This window comes from Acanthopagrus latus, chromosome 17 (assembly GCF_904848185.1).
Source record: "Acanthopagrus latus isolate v.2019 chromosome 17, fAcaLat1.1, whole genome shotgun sequence".
Taxonomy (NCBI): domain Eukaryota; kingdom Metazoa; phylum Chordata; class Actinopteri; order Spariformes; family Sparidae; genus Acanthopagrus; species Acanthopagrus latus.
This window is the reverse complement of record NC_051055.1, coordinates 2,206,430-2,227,962: the sequence shown is the minus strand read 5'-3', so window position 1 is coordinate 2,227,962 and position 21,533 is coordinate 2,206,430. Positions and strand designations below refer to the sequence as shown.

Below are 21,533 nucleotides of genomic sequence, written 5' to 3'. Positions count from 1 at the left end.
GATCGTCAAACAACATCAGTGTATTGTCTTATATAGGTCTAAAAACTTAGTTATACCCTTATTTAACCAACTTTTAAATCCCAAATCATTCTTGGCTGGGCTGAAATGTTCATTGCCCAAATCGGTGAAAAACAAACAGCACTGGAAAGTCTTCTAGATATTTATGTACCTCATACCAGACCACAAAAGTGTTTTTCACAAAGGGATTGGTTATTTTTTTATAGAATAGATAATCTGAGTCCGGGCTTTCTATTATTGCAGATACAGTTTAGAAACAGCTCTCTGGTTTTTAGAAAGAATGAGGGTGGAGGTGCCAATGGGATCGATTGAAACAAATATAAAAACTTTCTCTTTATTCATCTTAAACCCAGAAAAGCCACCAACTTCACTCATCAGCTCTAAAAGGGAAGGTATTGATTTTCTTAGACCCGAAAGAAACATGATCGTGTCATCTGCAAATAATGCAGTTCGATGTTTCAAGCCACCTGTGTTAGTACCACATATTGTAGGATGTGTCCGTATTGCTAATGCCAGTGGCTCCATCACTATTATAAAAAGTAGAGGTGAGAGCGGTGACCCCTGTCTTGTGCCACAAGACAATTCCAATGGAAGCGAAGTCACGTAGTTTGTGCAGACCTCCACAGCAGAATCAGTAAACAGAATGTCAATCCACTTACAAAAGTAGTCCCCAAATCCAAAGCGTCTAAGCACTTATTGAAGATATGGCCATTCGACCCTGTCGAACGCCTTCTAAGCGTTGAGTGATAAAATGGCGGTGTCAGAGGACCCTTTGTTAGCATGAATTATATTAAGTACACTCCTCACATTATGAAAACCCTGACGGTTCTTCACAAAACCATTTTGATCTGGATGTATAATGGATGGCAGGACTCTCTCCAGTCTATTATCTATCTATCTATTGGTAGTCCGTCGGGCCCTGCTGCTTTTCCATTTTTCATGTTACAGATGGCATTACCAATATCTGTAGCATCCAATTCTTTATCCAACTGAAGCTTTGTGTCTTCTGGAATGGTGGGAATTTCTAGCCCATCTAGGAAAGTATTCTGATCTATAGATTCCGCTGGATATTTCAATTGGTAAAGAGTCTTGTAAAATGAAACAAAAGTCTGATTAATTTCCAATGGGTCTGTTGTAATAACCCCTTTTTCATTTCTAATTGCATTCATAGCTCTTTCTGTATTTAGTTTTTTGATTTGCCAGGCAAGCAACCTACTGGGTTTTCACAAAAGGTCTGTTTAAGTCTTAATAGGCCATCTTCTGCTTTTTGTGTGGAGCGTTCTTCATATTCAGCTCCAAGGGCCAAAAGTTTTTGTTTAGTTGGCACCGAATTGTCAAGGCACACCACTCTCTCCATCTCCGTGTCCAATTTTCTGTTTAAATTTATTAAATTTGGAACCAGTGAAACTTAAAATTTGGCCACGGATATATGCTTTAAAGGCCTCCCACCTAGTGGTCGCAGAGGTCTGATCTGTATTAGTTGTAAAATACACATCTATATGCTCACCCACAAATTGAATAAACTTGAGTTCTGCAGCCACCTCAGGTGCCATCGCCATCTATTGGCCCTTCTGGGTAACTGGGATCCACTGTATAACAATGATGTGGGGGAATGGTCTGACAGAGCCGTGCTATCGTATTGACATCCAGATATATTGGGCAGCAGGGATCTGGAAACTAAAAAATAAGCTGTACAAGATTGGTTTTTTAATGATAATGAAAAGCATGAAAATTCTCTTTTTGTCGGATTTTGCACTCTCCAGGGATCACAGAGATTCAGTTCGCCTATAAAGTGTTGTAACTTCTTCCTGCTGTGAGAGTGTGAGGTATCCACCCCAGAGAAACAATCAAGTTTCGGGTATAATGTGCAATTAAAATCTCCTGCTATCAAAACTGTACCAGGAAGGGTGGCAATTAACAGAAATAAGTTTTCAAAAAAATGAGGGATTGTAATCATTGGGGCCATATACGTTAATTAAGTTAATATTCTCACTCAAAAGTGTTCCTTGTTCCACCAAATATCTACCAACTGTATCTGAAATAGTATTATTTACATGAAATGGCACCGATTTGTGGATCAATACCAAGACTCCTCTAGAGTGGGAGGAAAAGCAGGAAGAGAATACCTGGCCTGGCCATCTCCTACGCACTTTCAGTAGTTTGTCTTTGAGTAAATGGGTCTCTTGAATAAAAACAATAGAGGATTCTGTTGTTTGAGCCTATTGATAACCTGCTTCAACTTGATTAATTTAGCCACACCCCTCACATTCAAAGAGGTGAATTTTAAATCCTTAATTGGAGTCATCTTATATAAATTTTAGATAGTAGTATATAATTTGGTCCTCTGACATATACATAGACCTGATGTTTTGTGGTGTAGTATACCATGATGTATGCAAAAATACAGGCGGATACTGTGAGCGATACAAGAGGGTAAAAATAAGAACATTAAAAAAAAAAAAAATGCTGCCATGAACAAGTCCCCTTAGCTGTTATCCCGCTAATCGCACCCCCCGCCCCCAACTCATCTATGGGAATGACCATACACAAGGACAGATCCAGTGCTATGCAAGGGAGCTGTTAACTGAACTGAGGTCTTTGTGCACCTTAACCCAATAAAGCACAGTCATAAGAAAAAAAAAACAAACAACAATAAAAAAAACTATTAAATAAGCACGAGACATGAGAGTCTCCTGGCAACAATTTGATATTTCACAGACACGAAAATCAAAAGATGAGGCACCTGGGCCTCGCTAATAGTAGTTATATGTTGGTCCATTACAAAAACGCAGGTCCTGTAAGAGCATCTAATCATCACAATAGTCTCTGGTAAAGAGTCATTGGAGTGGACAGAAAAAGCATTACTCAGGCATTTTATGAAATAAGTTTAAAAAAAAGAAGAGAAAAATAAATAAATGAATAAATAAAATAATAATAATATCACAATCACCTCTCATGATTTGTAAATAAATGTGAATAGCAGTCCCCACATTATATGTAACTTCAAAATAATTGCATCCAGAAACAATACTAACGCATAGCTGAGAGGGGGGTGAATTACACTCTGTAAATGTAGTTCACTGTTTACCCCGTGTCATTACTCACATGGCGCCACATTTAGTGTTTGTTTCCAAGTGACCACCTTACCTTACCTTCAATAAACTTCTCAGAGTCTGCTGGGTAGTTGATCTTGTGTACACACTATCCTGTAGCAAATATTCAGGGATCTCAGTTGTTGTTTCACCCCGTCATAGTATCTCGTCTGTCGCTGTAGCTCTGCAGATATATCCAGGAAAAGCATAACCTCTTGCTCGCTGTATAGTGTCTTGCCTTTGGTCCTGGCTGCTCGCATTGCTCTGATATTGTCTTGGAAGTTTAGAAATGTAATAATGAGGACTCTCGGTTGGGGAAATCGGATGTTTTGTGCCCCAATGGGAATCCTGTAGGCTCTTACAATGACAGGAGTCAAGGGAAACGTTGCCGGGCCCAGAGCTTCAGGTAGCCATTTCTCGAGAAAAGCAATTGCGTCGGACTTTTCTGCTTTTTCGGGCAAGTTAACCACCCTGAGATTTGATCCTCTTGAGCAGTTTTCAAGGTCGTCTAACTTGTGTTTGTGAAGATCTACTTGTTTAATTAGCTCTTCGGTTTTGCCTTTCCCCGTGTAAACCATGTCCTCGACCTTGCTGATTCGTTATTCTGCCTCGTCCATGCAGCCTGAAAAGTCTCTCACATCCCTCTTAGCGTCATGGATTGCATTCAGGACTCCAAGTTTAGTGGCAAGTCACTTCTCATCAGGTCTAGTCTTTGTACAACATCCAGGTTTGGGGCCGTATCGGCAGGTGTTGTAGCTAGCTGGGAAGAAGAACCAGCATTTCTGACAAGCTAGTCATTCTGCTAGCATCCAACTCGTCATCTTCCACAGTTGGAGAGAAGTCTGTTGCACTTTTACTCTCATTGTTGGTTTTCTTAGAGGGCATTTTCAACGCGACATAGTCTGCAAAGCTGTCAGCGCTGGTTAACCACTGTGTCCTTGTATTTTTTTAGAATATTGAAGGATTTTTGCCAAATATTGCCGGAGCTCACAAAAAAAGCATGTGCTCAGTTTAGAGGCATGGACACACCCCCAGGAAAACAGCTTTTAGGTGTATTACTACTATTTAATGAATTGGAGAGTGGATGATATTGCTTAAACTGTTTTGACATCATTCTCACCGAGTGGTCTCTATTGTGCTTGTTCTTTAAGCATTGTAGCAGTATTTCCTGAGCTTGTGGATGATGGTCTATGTTGTGTCACTTCAGAGTGCAGGAGGACCATCCCATCATGTCATTCACTGTTTCCAGAAACGGAAGATTAGCTCTGCTCAATGTTGCTACTCAGGTGAGCATCCTGTTACTGTCTCACATTATGAACCACAGTATACTGTTGAACCTGAGCTTGTCGCTCTTTAAAAATGTGTGTCTCATTAAATGTGTTTGTAGGGAGTGCACCTATGGGACTTGCAGGACCGGGTGCTGGTGAGGAAATACCAAGGGGTGACCCAGGGCTTCTACACCATCCATTCCTGTTTCGGAGGGCACAATGAGGACTTCATCGCTAGTGGCAGTGAAGGCAAGTCCAGAGTTTAGTAGTTTATCTCAGCTAATTTCTGATGTGAATTGAGACGACTAACATTTTAATAAAAGGAAATTGAGCATCAATAAGCAAAAATAAGCTGCATATCTGTGTCTCCTCAGACCACAAAGTTTACATCTGGCACCGGCGCAGTGAGCTGCCCATTGCAGAGTTGACTGGTCACACCCGCACAGTCAACTGTGTGAGCTGGAACCCTGTCCTACCTGGATTGCTGGCCAGTGCCTCTGACGACGGGACCGTCCGAATTTGGGGACCCGCCCCCTTTCTGGATGTCCAGGATGCAGAAGGGCTGAATGGTATGAACATGAACACTACAGCACTGTGTCTAGTTGTTAGGTTGTATGAAATCAAAGTTTTCAGGGGTACATATGTATTGGTTATCTTCCAGCAACTGCTCTCATCAGTCTCCTCAACAGTTTACGTATCGACGGGTGAGAATCCCTAAATGAACAGCACAGTCAACACTGTGACATTTCAGGTTTAAATGTACATTAAATGGACTGTATTTACCTTCGTGGACAAAAAGCTTAAATAATAAAAATGATAATAATAATACTGATAATAATGATGATGATGATAAGAATAATGATAATGATGAGGATGATGATACTGATGATGATGGTGATGATAGTGGTGATAGTGATGATGACTATGATGATGATGGTGATGATAGTGATGATGATGATGATGATTTTCTTTATGTGTACATTTCCATGCATGATTTAAAATTATAGTAAACATAGCCGCAAGCGGCAATCCGCGGGTTCTAACCTCCTTCGCCCCAAATCGGCCTCCCTGACCCTCATCCCCCACAGCTGATGACATCGGCTGCCGTGTTCCTCAAAGATCTGTGCAACACATAGCCATGATAAGCCCCAGATTTCTCCAAATTGGTTTTTCAGCTGCATGCTAATGTAATTTATAGCGCCCCCTATAGGTTGAGCTCAACATGCTTTGGCAGGCAGATTCCCAGTCCTGTTGTCAGCCTACCCACTTGGTTTTGTGATGATGGGTGTGGGAATTATGGCCAGTCATTTCTAAGCCCCGCCCATTGCAAAAATACATTGGTCCATGGCGGCCATGTTTTTCAACCAATCTGGCTCATTTATAGTAGAAATGTTTGGGGGTTTTTTTATCCCACGAAGCCGTATACCAAATTTAGTGTTGATAGAGTCAATCTCTCAAAAGTTCTATTCATTTTACTGTTCACATTATGCTAATTAGCAAAAAATCTAAGTAGGCAGAGCTTTATGGTCCAAGAGGCTTTTTTGTAGAGCACATGGAGCTGGACTTGTGTGTCAAATTTCAAGTCAGTCAGACTTATGGTGTGAGGGGCATGGCCTTCCCAAAAATGCATTTTCAAGCCTTAGTTACAGCGCCACCATGTGGCTGACTGGGCTCATATTTTAATAAAAGTTGATGCACATCATTTCCAATGATTGGGCCAAGTTTCAAGTTTCTGGCCCATTACAGCTCACAGGAATTTGAGCTCAAGCGGCAGACAACAAATAATAATGATAATAATAAACCGGCACAATTTTAGAGGGGTTCTATCCCTTCGGGGTTAGAACCCTAACAAGTGCATTGCCCGTAGGAAGCATGTATTCCTAGAGAAAAGTGGGAGGTTAAGTAGCTTTTTCATGGATGGTCAAATGAGGCTGTATTTGAAGGTGGGACATCAGGGATATAATTGGCTGTTTTTGACTACTTTTGATTTTACCATTATATTTCACCTTAAAAACTATTATTTTCAGCACAACCTCACATGTGTGACTGTACAGTTATTTTTTCATTTTGACATACTGTATTAACACTATGGACCTAAAACCACAAAATATCATAAAATCAGAGTAGGAAAAAGTTCAATTTTTTACTGTGAAAGCCACAAATCTGTTTAATGAACCAACTGCATTAGTCATAATGCAAATATAAATTGTTGTTTGCTAAATTTGTGCATAAGTTTTTGAAATTTACAAAGTTATATGTAACTATTTAAATTTTTAAATGCAGGCAATGCCTCAGGCTCAGGGCTCCTCAGCTCATTCCTGCCTGTTCCACATTCAGCAGTCTCCTCATTGTTTTGACTCACAACATAAAAAAACAACTACACTACACACTAAACACACTACACTAAACACTATATAACACACTAACTATACACTCCAAACATGCTATATGTCAGAAATCTCTCAACTCTCAAAACTCACCGTCTCTGTCGCTGTCTGCATCACCGCCGGCGTCCCTCACACAACTTCCTGTTCCTCATCAACCAAACTTGATGCTTGCGGACATTTTATGACAAAGGCCTGTTTTTACCATTTCTTCTTGCAGCAGACACAAAGCAAACGTGATGGCAATGTTCGCGAAAAAGTGTGGCAGACATTATTTACCCTAAGTTCGGTTTTGGACCTGCCAGTGTGTCCATCGACTTAGGAGGTGGGCTGTGGGGGTGGGCTAGCAGCTAGCTACACACAAACATCCACAGATTCCGATTCCCTTTTGTTGTTCTCGGACTCTCCTCAGACCGGAAAATACTCGGTCCAGGCTCGTTTAGTGTCATTAATCCACAACAGCCAGTTTAGATGCACAGAACGGGAATGAACCACTGGCAACATCCCAGTCCAGCTCGCGCTGCTGTAGGTATAAATCCACCTATTTCTTAAGGTATGTCGTGGAAGTGAGCTCAGCAGTGATTGGCTCTGGTACGCACGCAACTGGTGGCTCCGGTGGACAGTGCTCGCAGAATTTGCAAAGTATTTATGAAAAAATGTATTAATGGTATCATTGCAGTCCAAACAAATCTGACGTGGCACACCCTTGAACCAAGCAGCAGCCATGTTGAAACTCTCAGATCAGTCTGATCCTGATCCGCAGAGATATTTCAGGAACAGACACACACACACATACACACAGACAGAGATTCCTTGCTTTATAGATAATATCAAATCAAATCTGAGTTTGCTCCTCAGAGTTTGCTACTTTTGTGATGATCATTAAAGAAAATCAACAGATTAATTACCTTCTCTAATATTTTATTAAAGAAAAGGCTTTTCTTTGTCACAAATAGATATGACTCTCTGTGAACACAGAATCCTCCTGTAACAGGCAATGTGCATATCCCTGAGAGTAACACAGTATACTGTAGCCTGTATAACATTTCAAAAAACTTTCAATGCAATAATTAATGCAGCTTGCGTTTCAACACATTATGGACATGTGTATCTCTCATACTAAGCTCTCATACTAAAACAGGGCTACTTTTGGTCAATGATGATAAAAAAATAAACAGATTAATGTTTCTGTGTCATTAAAGAAAAAGCTGCTCTCAGTCAAAGATAAGACTCCTATCACAAAATCCTCCCAATGCTATGTTACTTTATACCATTTGCATTTCAACACATTTTGCAACAACTTTTTGCACAACATGTTGAAATGCAATGCTGAATACAGATGCAAGTCTTGGTAAATTGCAACAGATTTTGCAATTCCCTTCGCTCTTTCTGAGTTGGGTGCTAAATTTGATATTGCTTGCTCGATGGTCCTCTGGTTGGAAGCAGCTACAACCAACTGTTTTTCTTCCTCCTCTGGGTGGAAACGTTTAATGTGAGTTCTCATGTTTGTCGTGTTTCATGATGATCGTGATGATAGTAATCATGATAATAATGATGACAGTAATAAAGATGGTGATGATAGTAATGACGATGGTGATGATAGTATTTACGATGTTGATGATAGTAATGATGATGGTGATGATAGTGATGATGATGATGTTGATGATAGTAATGATGATGATGATGATGGTGATGATAGTAATGATGATGATGATAGTAATGATGATGATGATGATGATAGTAATGATGATGATGAAGATGATGATGTGATGATTATCGTGATGATGATGTTGGTGATGATGATAGTGATGTGATGATAGTGATGATGATGATGTGATGATAGTAATGATGATGATGATAGTAATGATGATGATGGTGATGATAGTAATGATGAAGATGAAGATGATGATGTGATGATTATCGTGATGATGATGTTGATGTGATGATAGTAATGATGATGATGAAGATGATGATGTGATGATTATCGTGATGATGATGTTGATGATGATGATAGTGATGATGATGATGTGATGATAGTAATGATGATGATGACAATGGTGATTAGAGTAATGATGATGATGATAGTGATGATGATGATGTTGATGTGATGATAGTAATGATGATGATTATGATGATGATGGTGATGATAGTAATGATGGTGAAGATAGTAATTACGATGTTGATGATAGTGATGATGATGATAGTGATGATAATGTTGATGTGATGATAGTAATGATGATGGTGATGATGGTGAAGTGAGTAATGATGATGGTGATGATGATGGGGATGGTAGTAATGATGATGCTGATAGTGATGATGGTGATGATAGTAATGATGATGATGTTGATGATGATGGTGAAAATGGTGATGATATTAATGATGATGACAGTGATGATGATGGTGATGATAGTAATGATGATGGTGATGATGGTGAAGTGAGTAATGATGATGCTGATAGTGATGATGGTGATGATAGTGATGATGATGTTGATGTGATGATAGCGATGATGATGGTGATGATAGTAATGATGATAATAATGATGATAATAGTAATGATGATGATAGTGATGAAGATGTTGATGTGATGATAGTGATGATGATGGTGATGATAGTAATGATGATGACAGTGATGGTGATGATGGTGATGATAGTGATGATGATGGTGATGATAGAAATGATGATAATAATGATGATGATAGTAATGATGATGATAGTGATGATGATGTTGATGTGATGATAGTGATGATGATGGTGATGATAGTAATGATGATGATGTTGATGATGATGATGATGATAATAATGATGATGATAGTGATGATAGTGATGATGATGTTGATGTGATGATGGTGATGATAGTAATGATGATAATAATGATGATGATAGTGATGATGATGTTGATGTGATGATAGTGATGATGATGGTGATGATAGTAATGACGATGATGATGATGATGATGATGATGATGATGATGAATATTGTCTCTTTCCTGTCAGAATGTTGCAGCATGGACAGCTGATGATCTGCCGCTGAGAACCTGAGGATCATTAAGACCCTGTAGACACTTGAATGGATAAAGCCAGGAAAGCTTTGATTGGACATGTGACTGGACAGCTACGTCCTGGAGGCGGGGCCAGCGGTGCTGTGTGTCAGGATGCCACAACATGGAGACGTCAGACTTGGCCACATTATTGAGAGCAGAGTCGGCAAGTGATGTTGGGCTCCACGACCTCCAGTGTCTGAACCACCACCTCCTCCTGCCTGGACCCGTTCCTTCAGCACCATTCAGGACCACCCACTTCCTCTTATTTATTAATAACTACATTATTTATTCATGAGTAGTTCACTGACTTGTGCTAGGCTGTGACGTAGCAGTGTCTGTGGAGGGTGTTTGTCCTTAGTTTTCTTCAGTCCAGTTTCTGAGCTGCTCACATGAAGGCTTAAACTTTTGTCCTCTCTCACCTCCTGAACCTTTGAAGAATTTTACCTACAGAACATTTGATGGATGTAACACCCACTTGAGCAGTATCTTTTAAATGCAAAATTCTGTGTTGTGTTTTTTTTGTTTTTGTTTTTTTTTTTATACAGAATATTTTTTTCCTCCAGCTTTCCTGCTTATAGCCAGAGAAAGTATAGTGTTTGATAAGCATGTCACCTAGGATTGCACAGGACAATGTATATGATGGATTAAGTGGTGTGTTTTACACTTGCTGTATGTCCTGCTGTTTCTATTTGAGTACACTGAGTTGTTGGCTGTCTTAAGCAGCTGATGTGTGGAAACCTATTGAGATCAAAACATGATCTGCCACCTTTACCTCTGCATATGGATTATCTGATGTAGATATGTAGGTGTAATTTCCTTCATGCCATCAGTGTGAAGTTCCTCTTTCTTTGCTCTGCTTTCACTCTGTTTCCACTGCAGCCTGTTGCCATCTTTGTCTGCACATAAACAGCAGTCTTCATATGTTTGGGTTTTTTTGGTTTAGTTGTTACAAGTTTTACTTCGATTTATCTCCATGTTCGTTATTTTTTTAACTACAAGTGGAGCTGTAATATTTAAAGAGAGACTCCCAGCTCAACTGTGAACTGTTTGAAAAGATTAGGCTGGTGTTACATTGTCTTTGTTTCATATTGCCGAACAGTGATCTCCCTACCCTGGCTCAAAGATACACTGTATAGTTTGTTTAAAGAGGAACATTAATTTCCAGCCCCTCTCTGTAGTTCTAGATAAACATCCCTCCAGCAGGAGGAAAGAGTGCATTTGTTGCAACTTGTTTCAGCAGCAGATCAATTCGCAGTGAGTATACAGGGCAGCAGGGTGGTGTACACTGCACTGAGTCCAAATAAACTACAGTGTGCGTGGTCATGTTCATGCAGGAACAACATTGTGGCTCACTGGTGTGTTTTTGGACATCAATGGAGCTGTATGGCACAGAGGAAGAAGATATATCAGGCTTTGATACACACAGTACTTGTTAGTGAAATACCTTCATTGTATTTAGTTGGTCTGTGAGAATTGTTCATGATTTTAAAAAAAAGGAAATCGCCAGCCTTATCACACAGGACACACAATGATGGAGTGTATCTTTAATAATCGGTGAGTAACACATTTGTACACAAGTGTAACATAAAGTTATTATGAACTTCTACAAAGTGTTTCCTTTCAGAGAGTCAAAACAACAGTCTTGCCTGATATAATGTTCTATGTAACGTGCTGTATATTTGTATGTTTTGGCATGTATTATGAGGCTGTGTAGTAATGGCAGACAGGATGATGTGTGTTTCATGGGGTTCCCACGCCTGTTTTTTATCTGACAAGTTCAAAAATCTTTCAGCTTCTCTTTACAAATTCATACCAGATGGTCCTGGCTGCACTACTGTTTTTCAGCAGCACGTTTACATTTACAACTGCTAACACAAAAAGGAGTCTTGAGAGTCACAAACCACAGTGCAGCCAAAGTTACACCTCAGCCTGCTTCTTTTTGTGACATTCTTCCAAACTGCTTCTACGCGTTTATCAGAGTGAACATGTTTTTTCCAACCTCTCTGGTCCTGGAGGCTTCCTGCAGGACTGCCAGGACAGTGGGAACCCTGTGTACCTGCTCAGATACCATCACAGCCATCACCAGCTTCAACTCTGCCATCACAGAACACACGTAGTGGTACATTACGATAGATGTCTCACACACACACACACACACACACACACACACACACTCAATTCAATCACAGATGTGGTGTGTTAGTTTCTGCTTCTGTGATTTTCTTTAGTTGGGCCATTCAGAGTATTTTAGGCTTCTCTCTTTTTTTTTTTCTTTTTTTTTCTTTTTTTTCGATTCTCGCTGTAAGAAGCCAAAGTAGGAACTTGTTTGCTTGCAGGCGGTTTCTGCCACAAACCATTCTACATTTTAAATGTGTTATTACAAAAAGTGATTGTATTGTTCCGTATTGTTCTGTAGGAGAAGTATTATGTATGCATATTTTAAATAAAGAATTCAGGGTTTTAAAATGTAATTTACTCTGAAATGTCCTTCATATGATCCATACTTAGGAGAGATTAAGCGACTGCTGTCTTGATCCACTGAGCAGAAAACCTTCACACCTTGTGTCAATGGACGTTGCATGTTTATTTGTGTTAGATTCATCTGCAAACATTGTATTGTTGTTTTAAACAGCTATAATTAATACTTGATTCCAGAAATGTGAAAACAACTTAAAATGAGTTTCTCGTAGTGATGAACTTACAGAGAACGATCAGCTAAGTCGGCAGCTCCCGTTCACTTCCCAGAGCTGTGTATTCCTGTACACTGGCCTGGTCAGCAGCAAACAGCAGACAGACACATAATCCAAGATAAGCTGTAGTCATAATTTAAAACAGACATTAATCAGAGCTGTGGTGCATAATATAAAACGAAAGTATACTGATGCTCAGAGTAAACCGTTAAATCAGTGTGTGCAGTCACATGGTCTCTGCTGCTGATCATGGCTCAGACTTTCTGCACATGTTGCTTCATCATTAACCCGCAGATACTTTTTTGCCACTTTGCAGTGAAAAAAAGCTGTTCTTGTTCACAAACAGTTGCACCACCAAGCAGGTCACATTTTGTCCATTAGTTGGTTTGGCAGCAGCAAATCACAAAAAACTACTGCACAGATTTCTACTAAACTTGGATGGAGGATGGGCCTCAGCCCAGAATAGACTCTATTAGTTTTTGGTGCTCATTCACATAAAGAGACGGATCCAGGAAATGTATCTCCCTCTCTTTAAGAACGCTTCTTTTTAAAGTCTTTGGTCATTTCTCTGCATGGATGGGAATAATGCATGGACCTTGGAGAAAGACTAAATTCAGATGGAACCATGTGCTTACCTTATTGATGAGCAGCTATGGTCCGTGCAGGCAGGCATGGACTGGCCATCTGGCATACCGGGGGCAATGCCCGGCAGCAGGCAGGAGATGAGCAGCCAGAGATGCAGGCTGACTGACAGGGGAAGTGTAGTACAACCGGTAGGCTGGTAGTAACGTTAGGATACTACAGGGACTGTGAGGTGATGGAGGTAACGGTAGCTCTATTACATGTAGAGTTATTACGGGTCTGGCCGAGTCGACAAACCCAACCGGACCCGCTGGCTCGGACCGAGTTAACGGGGTGGGGGGAGCGGACTGTGTCCTGCTGGGCTTAGAAACCGGCGGCCGGGTCAGGTTGTAATTTTCAGACCCCTTGAGAACTCTGATGCCATGAGTATGATGAGCAGCATGTTTAAAACTGTTTAAAAAAATAATTTAAAAAAAAAGTATGAAAGTATTATTAGCAAAGGGTTTGCCCACATTGAACAAGACAGTGTCAAATGCTTTTAAGACATAGTTGCTTTGCATGAGCTCATAAAGCAGCCCTGACTTTAGCCTGATACAAATGCACGTCATAGCTTTTTAAAGGAGGGAGCACCTTGTAACATGAAGAGTTAGAATTGAGCTGCTATATCAGGGAAATTCAGAAAATACATATTTGAGGTGATTTCAATAAAAAGGATAATAGAATCAATTGAACTACACAGAGCAGACAAACGTGGTGGAGTTAACAAAAGATGCTAAACTTCTTAGATTTAGGATGTTGATGATACATTATGCCTGCAATAGAATATACCTAAGGTAGGTAGAACTGTGTGTTGAGTAAATTTACTCCTTTGCTTTCCATGATGGTTATTTGATAGAGGTCTAAAGTAATGATAAACTGTACATGTCTAATAAGCCTAAAGGCAAAATGTTATGGGGGTGTTTTTTTGGGGGGGGATTTTCGGTTGTGTTCCGCTAATCATGAGGGGCTGGTCAAAGCCAAAAATGCCAGGGCCGATTTTTTGTCCCAGTCCGTGCAGGGCTATCCAGTTTGATACTAGATTAGGTGTAATGGAATTAAAGGCGACTGAAAGCTGAATGTTCACCAGCAGGTCTTTAAGGCCAGGATGCACCAACAAGGATTCATTTTTACACCCAATTAAATCATGGTTTAATTCGATTATAAATTATTTGCAGATCCCAGCTGGCACTGGGCAAGCAGCAGGGTTACACCCTGGACAAGTCGCCAGTTCGTCACAGGGCTGACATATAGGGACAAGCAACCATTCACTTTGACATTCACACCTACGGGAAATTTGGAGTGACCAATTAACCTCACAGGCATGTCTCTGGGGAGAACATGCAGACTCTGCACCGAGAGGCCCTGCCTCAGCTGGTTGGCAAACTCATGACCGTCTTGCTGTGAGGCAACAGTACTAACCTCTGCACTTCTGTGCTGCCCCGACAGCCTGCGCATGTATTTGTACCCGACTGAACGACCCGATTACATCCAATGTTCTCTTTTGTTTCAGTCACAAACTACATTAGAAATGGACCTGTAATTGGTGTGAATGTAATTTAATGTATGGTGTAATTGTGTATACTTTATTCTATTGTCTTATAGTGAATTCTACATAATTAATAATACCAACAGATTTCAATGACTTGTGCTATACATGTCATGTCAAATCAAATTAATCAAAAACATGACTTTTAAGGGGTTCACCTCGAAAAATACAAATATAAAGCTCATCCTGCTTTGAAGAAGTGAATGGCTCAAACACCAACACAAGATGATTTCACTTCAGTGAAGGGAATAAACTGACCAGCATTAAAGCAACATGAAACCCTTTCAGAAAAGAACACAGTAAAAGTGGAACTTAAATTCCTCTTTTAAAATAAATCAAGATCAAACGATTTTACACTTGTAGTTATGTCTTAATCCACATACTTTTGTTAACACAGTATATAAAACACAATTTACTTCTTCAGCAATCACACACTTTGAGGCAAATAAAGAAAAACAGCTGATCTTTCATTTTTATTTATGAAACACCACATATCCCTCCAAAAAAGAAACTTGACACTGCAGAAGGCAGTTGGGATGTACTAATTGGTCATGAGTAGTGCACACACACTGAGACACCCGCTGACACAGCAAACTTTCAAACAGAGAATGTCAGACGTCAAACAACAGTGTGTTCTTGGCTAAAGTCATTCAGTAAACAACATCAGTGCATGATTAAGGTCAAATCCAGCTCTTCAAACTGCCACTCATACACCAACACAACAGCAGCCATAGCTTACAACATGCAGTACCATTTGCTCATTTCTCCACAGACTGAACAGAACAACCGTTTTATGGAAAAACACACAATGTCTGTGTGTGCGTACAAGGTTTCTGTTTTTAAACTGTGGCTGGGGATGGTGTGATTGTGGAAGTCTGGCAGGTCTGTATTCATAAATTGATGGCAGAAGCCAAATGTGGAGCTACAGACTGACCTCTGAAGCCTTGAGCAGGGAGCCATAAACAGCTGCTTAAAGGTTACATATGTGAGATTTCTTTCCAACTTCAATATGGCAGCAAACAACTATTTGTAATGTAATGATAGAATGGAGTGATGGCAACGTGGGCAGAACATGATGGCTGAACCCCTGTGTGTGTGTGTGTGTGTGTGTGTGTGTCAGTCTTTACAGACTGTTTTTTGTTTCCATCTGCCCAGGGAAGCCTCCAGACTTACTGTCTGTGAAAAAGTTGAAGTTTCTAATGGGACGTTCAGACCAAACATATGGGGAATTTTTGGCACTTCTAAATAACATACAAGACAATGCAACGTCTTTATAAGATCTGTGACTATATGAATGGAAAAATAATAGATGCTAGATTGCCGTCTCTGGGCTTTTTCCAATTAGGGCTGGCAGACTGGGGAGGAACAGCCCAGTTTGAACTGCCCAGAGCTGGTCAGCTTTGGAGGAGAGGGTCGGTTGCAGAACCGACTGTCCAGAGGATTTTACTCCAGAGACGTTCACCAACGAGAGGGAAGCTCAGATATAACTTTTTAATAACTTTTGGGATTAAAAAAAGTGGATTTATCTTCAATCCTGTTTATTAAGCGGACCACAGCAGTGATCCATGGAGGTGACCTTCATTGTCAGGTGTTTATGTTGCGTGTTAACTGCAGCTAACTAGAGCTGGGGAAAAATGTCCAACAGAAAAGGAGAGGGGGAATAAGAAGATAGAGAACCGAAGGTTATGGCAAGTACTGCATTTAAAAACACACACACACACACACACGCACGCAGACACACACACACTTTCCATGTATGCTGTGTTGACCGCCAGGCTTCTGGCTTATTTACAGAACAGTGTTCTGGCTGTTGGGCGAATAAAAATTAATGATCCTGCGATCAAACCCACACGAGTAACTTGAGGTCTGAATGCACCATCGCTGCTACCAGTTGCTGTGGGTCTGCTGTTGTAATGATGATGTTGTAATAACACACTGTTGCAGACAGACTGAGACAGAATAACTGAATGCTTTAGTGGCCTTCACAATTAAACACAGAAGTTGGTGTATGAGTTCGTCATGATGGTACTGAAGTGTTAAATGGATAAATATACATATTGTATCAAAGTAAACGTTCTGACAACACAAATAACAGTGAACAGCAGTAAGAACTCAGTGAAAGAGCAAACTTATTCTCTTTGCTGTTCTACAATATTTGTTGCATGTAGTACAGGACCAAGATGTGAGGGGAAAAACATCAAACCCTGGAGTTTGGAATTTGGCAGCTGGGGTCAGAGAGTGTTCTTGGTGCTTCAGTCGTTGATCAGAGCCAGAATCATGCTGGAAAAACAGAGGAGGGAGAGGTATGTGTTAGTACAGACTGAACCTTGTTCAAACAGCCACCACTGCTATACAGACCGGAGAGGAAGGTGCTGAAGGTCTTGAACATTTGTCGGGAAATGCTGTGGTTCTCACCTGTACAAATAAATGAAGAAGCAGAGCAGGTGGTAACCCAGTTTGATCATGGCCTCTTTCATGTGGGACTTGAGCTGACCTCGGTTGTGGATCTCAGTGGGGTCAAACACACCCATGTTTCCCATTGGAACCTTCATGTACCTGTAGGGTCATGTACCGACAGGGACAAGAAAGAGTAAACTTCGGAGACTCACGGCAACAGTGCGTCCTGACACACCACTCCGGGGTCGGCTACTGGCCAGTGTAGAGGTGTAGAGTGTTTATCAAGATAATCTTCAAAGAAGTACACCACTGTATGTCTTTAAGTTTAAAATAAATCTCTAACAGTAAAAAGCTAATGTTAAGCTTTAAACAGACTACATCATGGTCAAATGACTTATATGTCACCAGTAAGTTTTTTACTACACTAATATTATACACACTTAATTATAAAGTGATATTATCTACTACTGGCAAAGGTAGAGTGAGAAAAGTTTGTAACACAAGGCTTGTGTTAACCTTGTGTTTGTCTTTATGAACTGCAGCTCGCTCAGATCTCTGTTGCCTTTATCATTACCGGAGTAAATCATCTCAAGCTAGTTCAACAGCTTCACCATCTCCTAGTTACCACAGTGGTTTTAAGATTCTGCTTCTTGCCCTCAAAGCCCTTAACCTGGCTCCTCTGTATCTTTCTGAACTCCTTCATATACACACCCTACCACACTCCCAGAACTTGTTCTGCCATCCAGCTCACAACAACATCAGCCCTTTTGACAACCACAGGGTTTCAAGCTTTCGGCCACTCAGCCCAATAACTTTAGAACTGTCTCTCACAAAACATTCTGACTAAACTTTTTACACTCACCTCGATTTTTGGAAAATCATTTATAACTTCAGCTATCAGCTCTCACGATATACCACTGCCATCTGCATTTAACTTGGTCTTATAAGGTGTCCTTGAGTACTATGAATGGCACCTATAAATGTTTGATTATCATCATAATTATTGTTGTTCTTCTTTTTTTAATTGCAATAACACATTTCACTTGGAGAGTCAAACCTTCTGGCTGGTGACTGGCCACTCAAACAGACACGTCACCACAGCCACAAATACCTCAGTGTAATGCCTCATATTCATTTCTTTTGCGCTTTCCACAAGTCTTAGTTCTGGCTTTAAATGTTTGCCAATGCACTTCACAGCAGTAGATGCAATGTCTTATTTAACATTAATGTATAAAAATGTTCCCTTTACGATGTTCTGAAGCTTCTTGTTTGCAAGTCACAGCCTGTATAGTTCCCTATTTATGACACTTCATATGAAACACTAAATGCAGTGTAATTACTTCTTTATGTAGCTCACATTTAATCTAACAGTGACTCAAGAAATATTCAAAACTAATCAATATCATCTCTTTTTCAACCAACAAATGAACAAATTACAAATCTGTGTTTTGTGACATGTTGATGTTGTAACTGCGTTTTAGCTGATTGATACTAGTCTAAATCAGAGCTGTAGCCGAGACCATGTAAAAGCAGGTTGCACATAACCAGTCCAAATCAGAGCAAAATCATGGCCACACACAGACAATGCCAAATAAATCATACAGCACCTTGTATTTATGACTGACATTCCAAACAAGATGAGATATTATCCACCTCACAAGCTGTAAGGGGAAAAACTACAATCGAACTGTTTTGGCTTGCCTATTCAGTTGGGAACTAACCAGCATAGAGCATGTTAAAGACATAAAAATACATAATATCTTGTAATCACTGTAAGCTTTTCTGATATGAGCAAAAACAACATCTTCAATCTTAAAGATCTTTTGGCTAGAAGTGGGTTGCACATAACTGACTAAAGTGGGGCTCTATCAAGTTGAGATGTCTAAATGACATCTATTGCTTGCCAGGTACCTGTAAATATTCCAGGCTGCTACAGGTAAGTTGAGGAGGAAGATGAACCAGTGCATGGAGACCAACATCAGCATCGTGGAGAGACACTGGCCAACCATCTCTGGAATTACCCACTGGAAACACAAAATATCAAACATCACTATCAGAAATCTAACATCACAGTAGTCATAAAGTTGCCAACGTCAAAATCATCTAGAAAACAAAGACATGAAATTATGCTTTAGCAACTAAATCACAGTCAAAACAAACAAATACAAAGCTCAAAATCGAAAATAGTTAAGGCATGTCTGTACATATATATGCATGTATGTAAAAGACCTACTTTGTTGAGCTTGGAGCAGCAGGCTCTGGCATTGATGTAGTCACATTCTAGATCAGACAAGGTGATAATCTGAGCCAAAAGTCAAGGTGCCATATATTGGTGAGAATCTTACAAGTGATACAGCTGTCAGTATTTTCCCTTCTGAAAAACTCTGAATCTTATTTCCAGCCACTTGTACTTCACACATGGACTCCAAACAGACAAAGACAGCATTATGTTTTCTTAAAGGAAGTGGTAGCTGTATATCCTTCTGTTTTACACAGGACGAGCACATTTCCCTTACTACTTTAGTACATTCATTTCAGCTTATCTAATTATTTACTGCACAAGTTCAGTTCTTCATTGTGTCAAGAACTCAACAGGGAAACCTGTTAAAATCTGAAATAAGAATTCGATTAATAAATAATCATTCCACGCCAAGTCACCCAGGAATGAACTACTAGAATACACATGTAAAAAAAACACCATGCTATTTAGCTCCAAGGGCTAAAATGTTTACCGGCAGTGTTACGCGTTCAGCGACAGAGGTTTTCCGCAAACACGGACTTGGCTCCAGACAGTAGCTGAAATAACTTAACTTACTGCGACTGAATGATAAAGGTCATCTGTAATGTTGTAAAGCGTAGATACATTTGCTGACTCAGAGTTATTATAATTTTATAATAGTCACGTACGGCGGCAGTATCAGAAACATCACCAGTGGCAGCGAGCTAAAGAAAACCACAGTGAGAGATAATGTTGATTTAAAACTGTGACTTTTTAATTTGTTTTTACGCTCTCGTGACCACACCTTGTCACACCGTTTCTCTGCGGGTGGAACAAGAATCCTGTCAACTTAACTGGTCTGACGCTAGCATGGCAACGACAGTTCTAACTAGGCGGCTAACCGGTTAGCTGCTTAGCATTAATGTAACATAGCCTCGTGTAAACAACGGAATTTATAAGAGCATTCACCAGCTGACCGGCTTGGTAAACGAGCTCGACACTCGCCAGAGAACACACGGCACAAAAAAGGATACGAAGTAGACTGAGAGGAAAATCAGTGCACAGCAGTCTACAAGTGACAGAATGAACACTGCCGCTTCCATTTTTCTTCTTCCGTCAGTGCTTGGTTTCCATTTCCGGACAGAGCAATCCTGTGCGGCGCGCGGCCCCACAGAGTGACAGCTGTCTTATCACAGTGCTGCCACCCGGCGGACTGGAGGGGAACTGATGGAAGCACAGCACGGCAGCTGAGCGGAATGAATCACATACCTCATAGAAGGACATTCAGAGGAGCTATATACTGAGAACACAATCTTAAAAATGCTTGTGTATCATTTTGTATTTAGTAAATACATATGTTGTGTGTATGGAATAGTGTAATAATAAAAATTGGGGGCAATGTTTAAGTCATGCAACTTCCCACCGAGGGAACCAGAGTCATGCTGACTTTAGGATTAGCTACAAAATACTTCATAGCTGCATCGCTCTATGAGGCTTGCACTAAAAACTAATAACCTAATGAGAACCAGAACCTGCTGTGTGAGGCAAGCCTCCTATTGTGTTCATGGATGTTGTTGTAAATGACTGTGAGGTGTTTCCTGGTGTAAGCTGCACTTGTAAGTTATGGGTCCAAGACACAGACTGTAGGGGAGAGGGGTGTGTTGTGTTGTAATAGTATCACACATTACATCCACCCGCATGAAACAAGCCAAGTACAATACAGTAAGAATCTGGTTAGACAACATGACAAAACTGGATTGGCACTTCCGTCCACTGAGGCCAAAGAGTCCCCTTTAATTCAGTCAAGCCTAATCCAGTCTGAAACTCTATAGTGCTGTATCACTCTACATTTTATATTTATGATCACCAGATCTTGCAAATGACTAAAAATGCACAGAGGGTGTGACTCTCTAACACCATGTGCACTGTGCACACAGTTTTTTCAGGGTGATTAGTTGATGATGCGAGTTGGAAAAAAGGAAAAGAATAGTTTGAATTAGGATGACTTTATATGTAGAGCTGTTTTTTCACCAAACTGTGCTTGGATTACATCTATATTCAACAACTGTCTCTTTGATCACACAGTGAAGCACAAGTTGTTAGCTCTGTTTCTACTGCCTTCTGTAAATATGATTGTCAGTGTGCATTATGATAATTCTAATGATAATGATCTTTATGTCAATGAACAAATAGATACATGATTTTTATATACGTAAATAAAGATTCTTTTCCTGTATTATTGGGAGTGAGAATCCTTCA

General features: G+C 40.2%; 2 protein-coding genes and 2 long non-coding RNA genes across 4 annotated transcripts in view; 2 read left to right on the top strand and 2 right to left on the bottom strand.

Annotated features, from left to right (window-relative positions):
• Positions 1-10,723, top strand: part of wdr26a (WD repeat domain 26a) — a 28,927-nt gene extending 18,204 nt beyond the window's left edge. The window contains exons 11-14 of the mRNA XM_037074529.1: positions 4,318-4,396; positions 4,498-4,627; positions 4,753-4,947; positions 9,756-10,723. Coding sequence (XP_036930424.1) covers positions 4,318-4,396; positions 4,498-4,627; positions 4,753-4,947; positions 9,756-9,778 — 427 coding nt within the window. The 3' untranslated portion in view covers positions 9,779-10,723. The remainder of the gene's footprint in view (positions 1-4,317; positions 4,397-4,497; positions 4,628-4,752; positions 4,948-9,755) is intronic.
• LOC119006142 lies at positions 10,331-13,498 on the bottom strand. The gene is made up of 2 exons (XR_005070691.1): positions 13,128-13,498; positions 10,331-12,615 (listed from the first exon to the last, which is right to left on the bottom strand). It is a non-coding gene; the product is annotated as an uncharacterized LOC119006142 (long non-coding RNA).
• Positions 13,499-14,867: 1,369 nt separating this feature from the next.
• On the top strand, positions 14,868-16,076 carry LOC119005629. The gene is made up of 2 exons (XR_005070555.1): positions 14,868-15,774; positions 15,847-16,076. It is a non-coding gene; the product is annotated as an uncharacterized LOC119005629 (long non-coding RNA).
• Positions 16,077-16,170: 94 nt separating this feature from the next.
• On the bottom strand, positions 16,171-20,455 carry cnih4 (cornichon family AMPA receptor auxiliary protein 4). The gene is made up of 5 exons (XM_037073412.1): positions 20,309-20,455; positions 19,290-19,358; positions 18,968-19,080; positions 17,075-17,215; positions 16,171-16,939 (listed from the first exon to the last, which is right to left on the bottom strand). The coding sequence occupies exons 1-5, from the start codon at positions 20,375-20,377 to the stop codon at positions 16,912-16,914; spliced, it is 420 nt and encodes a 139-aa protein (XP_036929307.1). The 5' UTR covers positions 20,378-20,455; the 3' UTR covers positions 16,171-16,911.
• Between the last annotated feature and the right edge of the window lie 1,078 nt (positions 20,456-21,533).